Source organism: Xiphias gladius, chromosome 2 (genome assembly GCF_016859285.1).
Source record: "Xiphias gladius isolate SHS-SW01 ecotype Sanya breed wild chromosome 2, ASM1685928v1, whole genome shotgun sequence".
Taxonomy (NCBI): Eukaryota; Metazoa; Chordata; class Actinopteri; order Istiophoriformes; family Xiphiidae; genus Xiphias; species Xiphias gladius.
In genome coordinates, this window is record NC_053401.1 from 2632486 (window position 1) to 2647380 (window position 14895).

The 14895-nt window shown below is 45.6% G+C and overlaps 1 protein-coding gene across 3 annotated transcripts in view; it reads left to right on the forward strand.

Annotated features, from left to right (window-relative positions):
* The window catches only part of LOC120799944 (SLIT-ROBO Rho GTPase-activating protein 1-like), a 31414-nt gene extending 16968 nt beyond the window's left edge, over positions 1-14446 (forward strand). Inside the window, exons 10-24 of one of the 3 annotated variants that reach the window (XM_040145547.1) lie at positions 1850-2047; positions 2437-2521; positions 2645-2672; positions 2845-2878; positions 3087-3147; positions 4020-4097; positions 4191-4325; positions 6178-6283; positions 8503-8727; positions 9662-9741; positions 10105-10285; positions 10423-10442; positions 11367-11499; positions 12973-13309; positions 13611-14446. In XM_040145547.1, coding sequence (XP_040001481.1) covers positions 1850-2047; positions 2437-2521; positions 2645-2672; positions 2845-2878; positions 3087-3147; positions 4020-4097; positions 4191-4325; positions 6178-6283; positions 8503-8727; positions 9662-9741; positions 10105-10285; positions 10423-10442; positions 11367-11499; positions 12973-13309; positions 13611-14045 — 2136 coding nt within the window. In that variant the 3' untranslated portion in view covers positions 14046-14446. Of the gene's footprint in view, positions 1-1849; positions 2048-2436; positions 2522-2644; positions 2673-2844; positions 2879-3086; positions 3148-4019; positions 4098-4190; positions 4326-6177; positions 6284-8502; positions 8728-9661; positions 9742-10104; positions 10286-10422; positions 10443-11366; positions 11509-12972; positions 13310-13610 lie in introns of all 3 variants that reach the window. The other 2 variants (XM_040145536.1, XM_040145556.1) reach the window with 2 other exon arrangements.
* The last annotated feature ends 449 nt before the right edge of the window (positions 14447-14895 follow it).

Consider the following 14895-nt stretch of genomic DNA (forward strand, 5'->3'; position numbering starts at 1 on the left):
AGCAACGTCCGGATGTAGTAAAGTGGTAGGGAGCCGAAGTCCTGCCTCATTTTCCCTCGCTTCTGTAACAAAGTGTAACCTCTCATTCAGAAAAAAAAAAAGGAAGTGCGTTATGTTTTATGAGCTGCACCTCAAGCTTAGGTTTTTATCTTATGTGTGTTTTACTGTATTTTCCTCCTTGTTTATCATTTTATTCCCGTAGCTGTAGTTTGTTTCCATCGGTTCTGAGGAGTGCTTTCCAAACAAACTTCATAACTATTATGCAACGTTTAGCATGTTAACATGCCGTGTTAGCACTGAAATCAGAGCACAGCCGTGGCCGGCAGCAGTGCTCTCTTTCCTAGCGGAGAAACCCTGTTAAGAACTTAAAAAACGACCGTTGTTGGGACAAGTGGAAATTTGGACCCGATTTTGACGCCGCGTCAGCGTGGTAATCAGACCGAAATGCCGTTTTGTTTCACCTCATTATTCGGTCTGACATTGTAGTCATGTTAGCCGGTTTTTGGAGGGGGAGGTGTGTTTTGCCTTGCTGTAACGAGTCAGTGGCGAGGGACGTCTCTGTCACGCTTAGTCATTCTCAGTCAGAGCAGAGGCTGTTGTTGTGGGAGGTGACGCACAGGTCTGCACTACATGAAAAAAGTCTAGCTCAATCTACTGGAGATCATCAATGTCTTTATCAACTTTCCTGGCAATTTTTTTCAATACTTGTTGAGATATTAAACTCTGGCCTCAAGTGTTGCCCCAGCAAATGGACCAAAAGCGTCACTGATTACAAATTAAAATGTTTTTCTGACAGGACCAGACTTGGCACAAAGTTATGGTAATTTATACTCCTTTAATGGGGTGATAATCTACCAAATGTAGCCTCCAAAAATAAACTCGTACCATCCGAAAGTGACTTGGTGCTGCAGTCTGTGGACTCCTCAGTGTTGTTGTGGCGCAGACTGGGGCGTTGCGTGCACACGAGGGGGCAGCTGTTAACTCACCCTGAAGGGCATAAAAATGCTGAAGGAGTCTGGAGTAATGAATCGCATCTGCATGTCTCAGCAGCTTACAAATACACACACGTAGACACAAACACACCCTGATTATCATATACGGGAAAAAAAACAATTTCATACCCATTATCGTTGCTGTAAATACAAACGCACAAACACACTTTGCATGTGCAGCATACATAAACAGAGTAGTTGTGCTTGAGCGCACACACTTCATCAAACATTTAGGAAAATCAAACTCCGCCCTGAAACAATTAAAAATTCATAATTCATGACTTGTGATCCATGAAGCTGTGTGCAGCAATGAAAAGTCATCCTTGCATAGAGGATCGGCAGAGCACAAATCTGGAGTTCAGTGTTTTTAAGGTGGAAAAATAGAATCACGTGCAGCTCTGGGCCTGTGTTTTTCAAGCCTCCCAGAGCAGGAAACCAGTCCTAGCTGGCTAAGGTTTGTCACTCTCGCTCGCTCTAGATGTGTCCTTCAGGCAGAGACGTTCTGTGGCAGGAGAGATATTTATTGATCGCAATGACGTTTAAACATGGACGGATTACTGAACGGGCCACCGAGAGACGCAAAACGACCAAGAAGTGACGCAAAGTTAGTAAAAAATGGATGAAAAATGACCACAAACAGACACAAGACGCAACAATATGATGACAATCAATGTGATGAAGGACCTTGATTTCCAGGCACTTAAATCTGCCAGAAACGAAGATGTTGCCTTTCGGTTTTCATCTCACTAAAAACAGTAGCTCATTTCCACAAAAATCACTATCTTGCAGCTCTGTGAAACACCTTTTCGTTCAAGTGCAAACCACATTTTTCGAGTCAATTTTCTCTCCCCCTCTAGGTGAAGAAGACCTGGGGTGCAACTCTGACCACCCTACAGGACATGACGGTGCTGGACGACTACGACGTCTCCCAGAGCTTCACCCACAGCCCGTCCTCCGAGTCGGTCAAGTCCAGCGTGTCGGACGGCTACTTGAACAAACCAAGTCTGGCCAAGAGACGGGCCAACCAGCAGGAGACGGAGCTCTTCTACTTCACTGTGAGGGAACAGCAGGGCACAAACGGATTCCCTGTTTGTGGTCTTGCTTCGCTACTCAGCCACTCACTTATGAATCCCATTGTGTTATTGGTTTCGGGGCCATTTACTTGTACTACACGGAGGCTTGATCATGAGGGACCTAGTGATGAATTAGTGTGAATTACATGGCAGGGACGTCGCCCATAAGGACAGAAAATACAAAACGGACTCATTTTGCGGTTAATTTCATACTGTATATCTTCATTTGAAGTCATATTAAAATGCTTAACAAATTCATTTGCTCTTTTTTAAATGCCGAATGTGCGCCCCCTGTTGATCAACCGACAGCGGATGGTACAGCAGGAAGCACAGTAAGCCGAATTTCTGTATTTTTATTTTCCAATCCTCAGAAATTCCGCGAGTATCTGGAGGGGAGTAATCTCATTTCCAAACTCCAGGCCAAACATGACATACTGAAGAAAGCCTTAGCAGAAGGTAAGACGTACAGAAAACTCTCTCTCACTTGCCTTCTGTCTCATAATACACATGGTAATGAGCATTTCTGACCTTTAAAGCTTTCCCTGTGATTTTTTTTCTTTTCTTTTTTTCTTCTTACAGGTTTTAAAGCTGAACTGCTGACTACGAGGTAAGGCTGATTTCATGCCGCAGTGCATATTTTCTCTTCACCTGAAAAAACAATCCCGATCCCATCCCGCCAGTTCAGTTTGAACACCGTGAAACTGAGACACTCCTCTGTGTCTCTCTCTCTCTCTCTCTCTCTCTCTCTCTCTCTCCCCCGTCCTTTCTGCTCATTACAGTCGTGGGCGGAAAAACTCCCATAGCAAGCACCAGGTAGAGTTTCACGTCTGTCGGGCTTCCAGGTTGTTTGTGTTTGTGTATGTGTTTGTGGTAATAGCTGATGGTCAGGGGCGTTAATATCCACACCTCACTTTTCAAAATCTAGGAGTCAGTAAGAGCTGTAATCATTAAGCAGAATCAGAATCAATAAAGTGTAAACAACAACCAACCCTCGTTGTGTACTTGATGACTGCGTTTATAGGATTCAACCAAAGCCATACCCTTGCTGGTGGAGAGCTGCATCCGCTACATCAACCTACACGGTGAGTTTCACCTGTTATATATATAGAAATATGTGCTGTAGGGGTTTTACCAGCTACTCGACTACTATTTTACAAAACCCAAGGTATCTGCGGGTCCTGAAAAGTCTTAAAGTCGTGGTATGGATTAAAAAAAACAAGATATAAGATGTTAATTAGTGAGCTTTAGAGTTGCTTGTAGGTGGATTTTTTTTATGTTTGGCTAGCTGCTTCGCTCTGTTTCCAGTCTTTGTGCTAAGATAAGCCTTATATTTAACAAACAGATATTAGAAAGTGAAACTTTCTCATCTGTTACTATTCATTTTATTTTATATATTAACTCTTTAGTTTTTTTTCCCTTTTTTTTTGTTATCAAATAAGTCTCAATTTTTATGCTTGAAGACTATGTCCAATAAAATACCAGTTTGTTCTTTTATATCCCAAAATGTCAAACTATTGCTTTAAAGCAAAGTCACAAATAACACCCAGCTTTCAGGCCTGTGTACAGACATCTGAAGATAAGAGGTGTAAGTAAATTGGCTTCACCACGAGTGAAATTTTCTGGACCAATCATAAGGACCTCTGTCTTACTCGCACTGAGCTGGAGAATTTTTGGTCATCCGGCATTTGGCATCGTCAACACAGCTTAAAACAGACTGAAGATTATGTGCATCACCTGGTTTTAAGGGGGAGGTATAGCTGCCTGCCGTCATCACAAGGGATGTTGTGTTCTTAAAAATATTCTAAAAATAGAGCCCAGAGGAAGCATACAGTATACTTTATAATGCAGAAGAAAGTGGTCCTAAAATGGAGCCTTGGGGCACAACACAAGAGACAGCGGCAGAAGGGGATAAAAATTATTTAAATCATAACTGAAACTGTGCTTTTCCCAACAGGTCTCCAGCATCAAGGTATATTTCGGGTGTCAGGATCACAGGTAGAGGTCAACGATATCAAGAACTCCTTCGAGAGAGGTGAGAGGTCAACTGGAAAGTCACCTGAAGGTCACATGATCGAGATCCTCCGTTGGTTAAGGATGTGGTTAACTCGTTCTGTCTCTCGTCCAGGTAATGACCCGCTGATTGACGAAGAGAGCAACCATGACATCAACTCTGTGGCTGGAGTGTTGAAGCTCTACTTCAGGGGTTTGGAGAACCCACTGTTTCCCAAGGACAGGTTTAATGACCTCATCTCCTGCGTCCGTGAGTACCACTGTCTGTTTACTGTTGATGTGCAACATTGTACATGTGCTTTTATAGGGTGGTGTCAGAGTTGGACGTGCCTGGTCAACATCCAAAGGAAGGATCAGCTGCCCGAACCACTTAAACGGGCTCCTTTCGACTCTGATCTCGTGCCGGATGTCTGACTCAATTTGGCTGCTTGTACCTGCAATCTCATTGTTTCAGTGGAGCTTAGATCGACTGCTAAATTGAGAGCTTTGCCTTCAAGAACAACTGCCTCTTCACCACAACGGTCCAGTGCATTGCCTACATTGCTGCTGACGCTAAACCAATCCACCTCAATTTTACCCTCACTTGTGAACAAGATCCCAAGATACCTAAACTCCTCCACTTGGGGCAGCAACTCACTCCCAACCCGGAGGGAGCAGTCCAATTTTTTCCAGCAGAGAACCGCGGCCTCAGACTTCGAGGTGCTTATCCTCATCTCCGTGAAAAGGAGCCAGATGAGGTGGTCCCTGATGCCCTTCATCGGAGGTTTACAGGGCACGTCCAACCGGTAGGAGACCTGGGGGTAGACCCAAAAGACGCTGGAGAGATTATATATCTCATCTGGCCTGGGCAAACCTTGGGATCCCCCAGGAGGAGCTGGAAAAGCCAGAATGAGATTTTTAAATGGTGCAAGTTTACAATTACTGATATTTTTTGCCGATGGTCATTATATTTGCATTAACTTGCATTATGCATTATGTTTGACGTCAATGCACTGAAATTCTCAGACATGATACACATATTTTTAGATTCAGTGTGACTTACATTTTTCGAGGATAAATTATCATATCTTAACATGCTCCAGAACCTGCCTGACAAATCATCAGGTTTTTAAGTTTTCTTCAGTATCACAGTAATACAGTGATAGTTGTCTGTACGTCCATGGGTACACTGTAAACAGGAGCTGCTAATAGCTATTTCAGCATACATTTAATGGTGCCAGTTTACCTGCATTAAATAAATCACAGGGCCAATACATCAAATCATTCATACTGTATATCCAGATCAGTGTATGTGTCGGCTGAAATAAGTAACAAGAAAATTTTTAAACTGTAAAGTGGGCGGGTCATCACACATCTTGGTCACTGTTCTTTAAGAAAAACAATTTCGAGGAACTCTTATCTAAAACACGTAAAATAACGACACATAACACAAATATTGTTATGTGATGATGTAAAAAAAACAGAATATCTGCCAATGAGACATTATTTATAGGAGTTTTTAAATTCACAAATATTGATATCGGTATTGGCCTAAAAAAACAATCAGGTATTAGTTGGGCCGGGGTTGTGACAGGTGCAACAGAGCTCACGTCTGACCAACCCCAGCTTCCCAGTTACCTACTGGTTTTACAAAGAAATGTTCAAATTACGACTGACTGCGTTGCTTTCTGCTGATCATCTTTTGCAGCAGAGGAACGAGGATGAGTCGCTAAAAACGACCTCATCGCTCGCCGTAACGCTTGAGTCCTAACTGTAACGTGACCTGGAACATTTGCGCTGCTTCCATCTGCACATGAGCTGCTGCCATGAGGCACAGACTGGATCTCTATCTTCAGCCCACCCACACACACACACACACTTGCTTTCCCTCTCAGTTTCTTTGTCTTTGTTTCCTATTTAGTGTGTCTTTGTCTTTGTGAAACTCTTCCCGTCCTCAGCAGAGATAGGGGGCCGGCTGCTTCTCTTTCTGCAGCGCCGGCTGGTGTTTTTTTTTCTTTTTTCTTTTTCTCTTCCTTCCCCCAGGTTGTGTCATTGTGCTACAGGCGCCTCGTGAAGTCTCAGGGACCGACAGTGACTGCTCTGATGCATGTGTTTTGCTGCAGGAATAGAAAACCTTTACGAGAGAGCGCAGTGCATCCGTAAGATCCTGCTGGGCGTACCAAGGGCGACGCTGGTGGTGATGCGTTACCTGTTCGCCTTCCTCAACCAGTGAGTATCCACTTACGCAAAACCAGGCACTTACAGATAATGACAGTTGCCCATTTCTCCTATTTTTCCCCAGAGTTTCCACTTGGTGTTAAACCTGAGGATAGGTCGGGAGAGGCCATAAACCTCTTTTGTAGTGAAGGGGGGTAGAAGTGGACACTTAAAGCGTATAGAGATGATAAAACAGAGCTCATTTAGTCTCTGCAGCCTCTCAAATAAATACAGAATGAGAGAGCAGCGAGGGATGGAGAGGCAGGAGGTGTGAGCAGGAGGGGAACTAACTGTGATTAGCAGGTGTGATGTACCAGCTGAACGTACTGATGCCTTTATTAGCATGGCCCCGAAGTGCATTCAGCCTCCGTGTTATTAAACCGGGAGCTTCAATGTCAAGGAGAGCGAAAATATTTTTATTTCCGTCAGTACATCCAGGTCCTGCCGAAGCCGCGGGCAACACCCCGAGAAAAAAATCATAGAGACCGAACGTGGCAAAGTTTAGCGTACGGAGCGTTTTAACAGAACCAGCTATGAGGTCGAAACCGGCAGGAAATCTGCCGAATACAGAACAAAAGGGAAAGACTGACTTGTTTCTACAGAGCGTGAGGGGTTCATCTTTTCAGGTGACACCTTAGCATTCATCAGCTGTATAAAAACATATTGTAATACACTATAACGTAGCTGTGAGCGGATAGAAGGACATTTTAACTGTTTATTAATGCACAGAAATTCTAAGTCCTCCTATGAAGACGTGTTTGATATTATTATAACTGTATTTTCGTATGTTGTCATTCATTATCTGTTCATACAGCAGCCTCCACTCACCACAGGAGGAGTTAAAGTTGTCAACAAGTACATTAATCAATGCTCGTATCTAGAAGCTCCAGCTATTTTGGAAAGAAGTTCTTGAACTGATTTTCACATTGACGGAACGTGTTGTTCCCGCTGAAGCTAAAATGTGCGTATTACATGGACATACCCTGAATGTTCTCCAGGAAATTAATGAATTCCTGTCTGTCACCAGCCAAACGTGTGATTGCTTTAGTATAGAAGGATGTTCAGGGGCCTAATTCTAGTCAGAGGATCAAGGAGGTGTCCTGCAGTTGGGCAATAGAAAACCTAACTTATATAACAAGAGCTGAGACCGAGGAGTTTAATAAGATGCGGACGCCTCTCGTAAATTTTACTAAGGACTCGACTGCGTCGATGCCCGTGACCAGACGAGCCTCAGGTCTACCGCTGTTACTCAAAGAAACCTCGTAACTCGTGGAACGGCCAGAGTAACAAGGTTGTGAATGGGGAGGGAGACACGTGGTGATGACCGGGGTTTTTTTAACGTTTTTGTGTAATTTTTACGTGTGTAAATGTATTTGTATATACTAATATATATATACTTTTTTCCCTTTGTTTTGTTTCTCCATAAAAAAGTACTTATTCCATTAATATTATGCTTGTTAAGTTTTTTTGTTTGTTTTGTTTTTGGTTTTTTTTACTGAGAATGTTGTGTTATTGGGGATGGGAGGGAGGGTTTTTGTAAATGTTCTCTTTGTCTAAATTGAACAAAAACAACAATAAACATAGTTTTGAAAAAAAGACACATCTGATTTACAGCTACGTTAGTGTTTATATACTGTTTATAAAAGCTAAATACGGGGACTAGAAGTTAAGTCTTACTGATTTTCAGAGTTTCTTGTAATAAAAAAACCAAGTCACGCTTGTTTTTCACGCCAGCCTCTGCTCAGCCAGAACAATGTATTTTTCTCATAGAGAGCTTTTCTCTTTCCAGAAAGCTGAAAAGTCCCCTATGAACAGAAACTGGGAAATAAGAAATGCCAGCAACACTTTGCGTTTACATTTGAGCCTATTTAGCATTTATAAGCAGTACATAACCATGTAAACGGTTTATAACACAGCATAATGTAATGAAAGCAAATATAAGTGTTTATTCATGTTTTTGTAAATAACTATACCTCTTTCTGTAGACACCCATAAGTGGAGGCTGCTGTATAAACAGATAATAATTCATAATATAGTGTATATTATATGATAAAATACAGTTGAAACACTTCAAATGTCCTTATATCTGCCTAAAACTACACTACAGTGTGTTATAAACACTTAATACATGTTTACATGCTGCTTATCAATAATAAATAGGGGGGCTTGAGTACAGTGTCCCCATTTTGCCAGGTGTTTAATTACTCCCAAACTGCTTCCCTTCCCCGCAGCCTTTCCCAGTACAGCGACGAGAACATGATGGATGCTGGGAACCTGGCCATCGTGTTCGGCCCCACCCTCCTGCCCACGCCGGACACGCTGGACCAGGTGGCCTGTCAGGCGCACGTGAACGAGGTGGTTAAAACGGTCATCCTGCACCACGACAACATCTTCCCCGACACCAAGGACCTGCCCGGACCGGTTTATGAGAAGTGTATGACCGGAGACCAGTACTGGTGAGGCTCAAGGACCAGCATGTAAAATCTTTCGTGTTCATTTATATTCAGTTATTTCATCGGTCGCTGATCATGTTCATCTAATTGTGATGTCCTTTTAGTATTTTAACCACCGGGAAATTACAGGATCTGGTCCGTTATTGACATGGACATTCAGCGGGACAAAGCCGACGTCTAGCCAATGTCATACTCTCGCAGTGGACTGGCAGCATATATAAACAAATAGCAGGAAAATACCTTAGAACCTATCAGACGTCTTCGGAAACATCATAGAACAATCATAAAACATTTTCACAACATTCCTAGTCAACTAGATTTCCTCATTTAATTCTTGTGGTTCAGTTGTGTTCAGTGTGTAAATCCAGTGGCTTTTTCATTCAGTGTGACTTACAATTCCCAAGGATATCGTTACCTCTGGTGTCCGCTGCGAGTAAACGTCCACAAATCCCCTTAGAAATCATAGACAGGCGACGCTCCTCGTAAATCCAGACCCTGCCTGAGAGTCATCACATTTTTAAGTTTTCTTCAGTTCTAAATATTCCAGCGGTCGTTGTCTGTACATCTACGGGTACAGTGCAAAGAGGAACTGATAATAGCTAATTCGGCAAACTCTTGATGATACCAGCCTATGTTTGAGGTGTCAGTGTTCTTTTTTTGCTGACGCTTAATTTCAACGGACTGGCAACCTGTCAGAAACCGTGGTATTAAACCAGTCTGTAAATGACAGTGATCCCTGTAGAGCAGAACACCTCTCTCCTTTATTGTACAGTGTGCGTTGTGTATCTCTGTTCCCATCATAAACTAAGCTCGTGACACTCTGCCGTAGCCGTCTCCGATCGGCAGCCGCGCGTCCTCCTGTGCATGCGTCCTGCTCCTTTGTTCCCACACCGAATGAATGAACGGCGTGTCTCTCCTCCTCTTCCTCCTCCTGCAGCGAGAGTCCCTTCAGCGAGCCGGGAGCGTTGGAGGAGGCCGAGCCCGACGCCGGCACCGAGACCCAGACCAGCGACGAGGGTACGCCTGACCCCTGACCTTCACACAATCGCCCACGCTCCCACACATCCCGCTGTCTCCTGGTGGAGAGCGGTTGCTACGGCAACAGCAGCCATGGAGACACCACCGCCACCCTCCCTCCCTGCCTCCCTCCCTCCCTCCCTCGGTGCCTTTTCCAACCCCACCCGCCCTTCCTCTTCTCATCTCTCCATCTGAATTAACAGAAAAGACTTTTTTTCAACGCTCTTTTCTGATTGGTTGAGCTGTGGGAGGAACAAAGCCCCAGAGACAGCCGATCGACAAGTTCAGGTTCACCTCTATTTTCACGTCTCTTATCTTCACCTGCCCCTCCCCCTCTCTCCTCTCTCCGTCTCCCCCCGGCAGAGGGCGAGGCCGTGGAGGCGGTGGCGAGGTTCGACTACGTGGGCCGGTCGGGCCGCGAGCTCTCCTTCAAGAAGGGAGCGTCCCTGCAGCTCTTCCAGCGAGCGTCGCACGACTGGTGGGAGGGGCGCCACAACGGCAACCACGGCCTGGTGCCTCATCAGTACATCGTGGTGAAGGACAGGTGAGGGCACAGCCGAGGCGATTTGTTTTTGTTTTGATCTGCTGTCGATTTTCGGCTGTAATTTCCCATAGTCTTGTTTTAAGATATTCAGTTTACTCTCATTTTGACAAAGAAAAGGATCAAATGATCCGATGGAGAAGATGGAACCGTGAAAAGTTTGTTCTTTTCACCTGGGGAAGAAAAACAGCTAAAACAATTCATCAGTTAGCTAAATTGTTTGTGATTACTGAAGCGATAAGTGACTGAAGTGTGTGTGTGTATATATATATATATATATATATATATTATTAAATATAATTTAATATAATAAAATAGCATAACATTATACTATAATAATATATGATTGCATATAAAATATAATACATATTATTTGTATGACATATATCGTTTTACAATAGATAATAACAATAGAAATTCATTCATTCATTTTTCAGATTGTTTTACTTATTTTTATGACTTACATGTTGAAATGAATGTTTTTCAACCCGGTGTTTGTTTTGTCTTCAGGTTTCCTAATCAAAACCTAAAAAGTCAAGCACAAACTGTACAATCTGTAGTTCTTTAGAAATTCAAACTTAAGTCTAGAATAATATAATGATCTAAATATATCGCTACGGTCTTTGGGGATACATCTACACAGTGTGTTTAAAATGTAAAGATTCATTTAAGACTGTGTATATGCGTTGTGCTGTAGTTCATGAGTTGCTGCTCATAGAAAACTATTCATGTTTATTTAACATAACAGCGGCTTTTTTCCCTTTACGCGCTCCGCCAGGACAGAAACGCGCTCAGTGGCAGGGCGTTGAACGCGGATCGAAGCCCGACTGATGTTGTTTTTCCTTCTGTGTCGTGTCAAAATTCCCGCTGTGAAAAAGGTCTGTTCACAAAGGAAAACAGCCACACTCAAGTTCTTTCCACCATAGGTGGACCATTTGATTCCTCGACAAGCTGCAGTGTTGGATTTGGGTGGATTTGTTGATTAACAGACTGATCGGACTGAGGGGATTCACCAACCACATGCTATTGATGGGTTTCAGCTCTGCTGTTGATCCTGACCGAGAGCCTGTGCTCTGTGTCTCTAGGGCTGACGCCATGTCCGACACCCTCAGCCAGAAGGCGGACAGCGACGGAGGAAGCAGCAGCACCGACGACAAGAGGTCCAGGAGCGAACTGAGCTCCCCCACCGACATCAGACCGCCGGAGACCTACAACAGGTCTGTCACGTCAAAGATCACGAACGGGGAGGGGATCGGTTTGGCTGCAGTGAACGTTAAACCCATTTTCCAGCTTGTTCTCTCACCTGTCAAAGTACCTGCGAATTTCATCATGTCGTTACCACAGCCGTTCCTCATGTGACCCCCCCCCCACGCACCACGCACCTTCCACTCTCATATTCACAGTCGTTCCTAACAAAACAACGTCTGGGCGAAAATCCGGGATGGCTTTCCTGCCGTGGTGAGCCGATCCGCGGAAGAGACGTCGTAGTGCAGCAGTGGTGGAGCGAGTGTTCCCAAGTAGTAGTGTTATTATTCAGTACTATTAGTATTATCAGAGAAACGTACTGAAAGTATCAGAACTACAAGCTGAAAAGCAGCATTTGGCCGTTGTAGCTGCTCCAGGTGGAGAAAGTCTGAACTACAAGCTTAGTCCAGGGGTTCCCAACGTAAGGGTCCCACCCCTCCAAAGGGTCACAAGATAAATCTGAAGGGCGGTGAGATGAATAATGGGAGAGAAAGGAAGGAAAAACAAAGATCGGATTCACAAATTTATATGAATTTTCCAGGCTTTTCTTTATGGGGGGGGAATATTTGGGACACTTACCTTTTTTGGGCCACAAACTTTAATTGAAATGATGAACACACACATTTGTAATAAAATCGCTCTATAATCTGATCATTGTCCAAATGTAGCGGAAATTTTAACCGAAATTTCAAGTAAATCTGCAGAAGAAAACGAGAATTGATGCACGTCTCTATCCTATATACCGAGTCGTTTTTTCACCGAGACAAACTCCAGTCGGGCGCCATTAACCTGTCACCAAACATCCCCGTTTTTCTGCACAGGCCTGGAAATAATGTAAATTAAAAAAAAAAAACAGAGATTGTGTTGAATGCAGGGGTGTTTAACGAAGTAAAGCAGCTGTGCCCTTCATTCTTTGACATGGAGACTCTCTCCGGCGCTGATCATTTGTTCAGGTTTGCAACGTTTTCCACTGCCACGCCCGTTAAAACCTTTTAGATAACTTTTAGCAGCAAGGGCCTAATGTTCACCGCAGCCAAAATCATCCCCTCAATCCCGAGTCATACGTGAGTTCAGTTATTTTACGTTATCGATGAATCTGCTGATTATTTTCTCGATTAGTCAGTTGGTCTGTAAAACCTAAGAAAACTGCGAAAGAAACTGCGAAATTTCTTGGAGCCCAAGGTGACGACGAAGAGATTCGGTTTACTGATGTGATACAAGGAAAAGCCACAAAGTCTGACATTTAAGAAGCTGAAACCAGGAAATTTTGGGCTTTCTACTAAAATCATCCTTATTAAACAGGGAATTACAAATAAGTTGAGGTAAATAAAGGCCCCGGTCACTATTTGATTAATTTGCGGTCGATCAACCGATCGATTATCCGACTAACGGTAGCAGCTCTACTGGTGACCTGAGCTAACAGTGTTCGTACTCCCTGATCGCAGCCACAGGAGGAAGCGAACCGACGGTTTATTCCGCCGCCCCCTCGGCCGCTCCAACGACAACCACGGGAACGGCGGGGTGATGGAGCGGAGCTCGCCCCCGGTGACGGGTCACTTCAGTCCCAGGGAGCTGCTGCTGGGACGGGGCCAGGGCCTGACCCCGCCCCTGGACAGCCCCGAGCGCCGCCGCCGCTCCGCCGCCGCCGTGACCATGACGGTGAGCCGCCACGATTCGCTGCGAAGGCCCGAGGACACGCCCATCCGGCGCTCGAGCAGCGGGCAGCATGGCTTCGGCGACTCCCATCGATCCAGAGTCCTGGACCCCGACACGCTGGCACAGGTACACAAACACGACCGCGGGCCGTCAGGCAACTTAAAGAGGCGGTATTGATTAAAGCTGCACTGATCGGGATTTAAAGTCCAACTGAAATCACAGGTAGTCATCGCTTTTTTTAATGTATTGACACCAAAGAATTGAAAATATCATTTCCCTCTCGCGGTTTCAGATTTTTTTTCTCAAACGCAGAACACGTGACTTACACGCCGCTTCACTTCAGTTGGACTTTAATGTCTGCTTTTTCTTTGCGTTTTGATGAAAAACGTCACGGACTCCCCTTTAATCCTCCTCCCGCCGCCTGCAGGACATCGAGGAGACGGTGACCGTGGCTCTGGGGGAGCTGAGGCAGCTGGAGCGGCAGGGCTGCCGGCCAGCTCCCGACGTGGTGCTGGACACTCTGGAGCAGGTGAAGAACGGCCCCATCACCGCCTGCTCCTCCGAGTCCCCCAGCCCCCACAGCACTCCCAGCACCCCGGGCACGCCGGGAACCCCCGGCACCCCCGGCACTCCGAGCCCCCTCAGTCCTCTGAGCCCCATCAGCCCGCTCCCCGGACCTCCGCCGGGACCCCCCAGACCGGCCAACCCTTCCCCCGACGCCCTGGGCTCCTTCAAGCCCGTGGCTGCCGCCCGCATCGGGGCTCCGCTGCGGCCCCCCGCCCTGAGGCCCAAGCCTATGGTCCCGCCTAAGAGCAGCACCCCACCTCTGCCCCCACCGCTGGACAAATCCTGCACCATGTGAGCCAGACCAGGCCGGTACGAGGCTGAGGTCGGGCCTACCCGGGCCAAAAATGGGCCAGAAGAGGAGATCAGGGTACTGCTTAATGTTTATAGTCAACGGTGGGAAAGACGAAAAGGGTTTTAATGTAGTAATAAAATATAATATATGACATGACCTATGATATGATATGCCATAATATTTATGTGTCGTCAGGTTGGTGTGTACTCTCTAGGTGTGTAGGAGTTTACTTTCTCCATGTATTGAAGCATTTATCAAGGGTTAGCTAAAAGAACTGCAGATGAAGAGACGCGGGAAGGAGCGTGCGCGGAGCCTCCCGCCCCGTGTAAGAGACCGCAGTCGCGCGGGGGGGTGTGGGGGGTGTAGTTCAGCTCCGGTAGAAAATGTAGTTTCAGTGACGTGAATGTCGGGCCTGCGCCAGCCGGGGAGCCTGTCGCCATTGGCCGCCGTATCCGGACCGGCCGGGGAGGACGCGGCGGAGTGAAGGCACAACTCTGGTCCGACGACGTCTGCGTGACCCGTAACTTTATTTTTTTATTTCTCACTCGGTTCAGCTGCTAAGCTCACTTACACCTCAAACCACAACACGCCTCCTGAGGTCGTCGGTGACACCAAACTCACGTTATTTACCCAACGTCCAGCTATGTGATGAATGTTTCCAGTAATCAACGACTGTTCAGCCATTGAATGTTCAGTGAGCCGCGGTGGCGACTCGCTAAACTCTTTAACGGCCTTCTCGTGGTCTTTTTTTTCTCGGAGGGGAAACCCCACGCTCGGACCGGAGCTTTTCAAACAGGGTGTGATGGTCGAGTGGCGGAGGGGGCTTGGACAGAGCTTTTTCTGGGATTGGGGG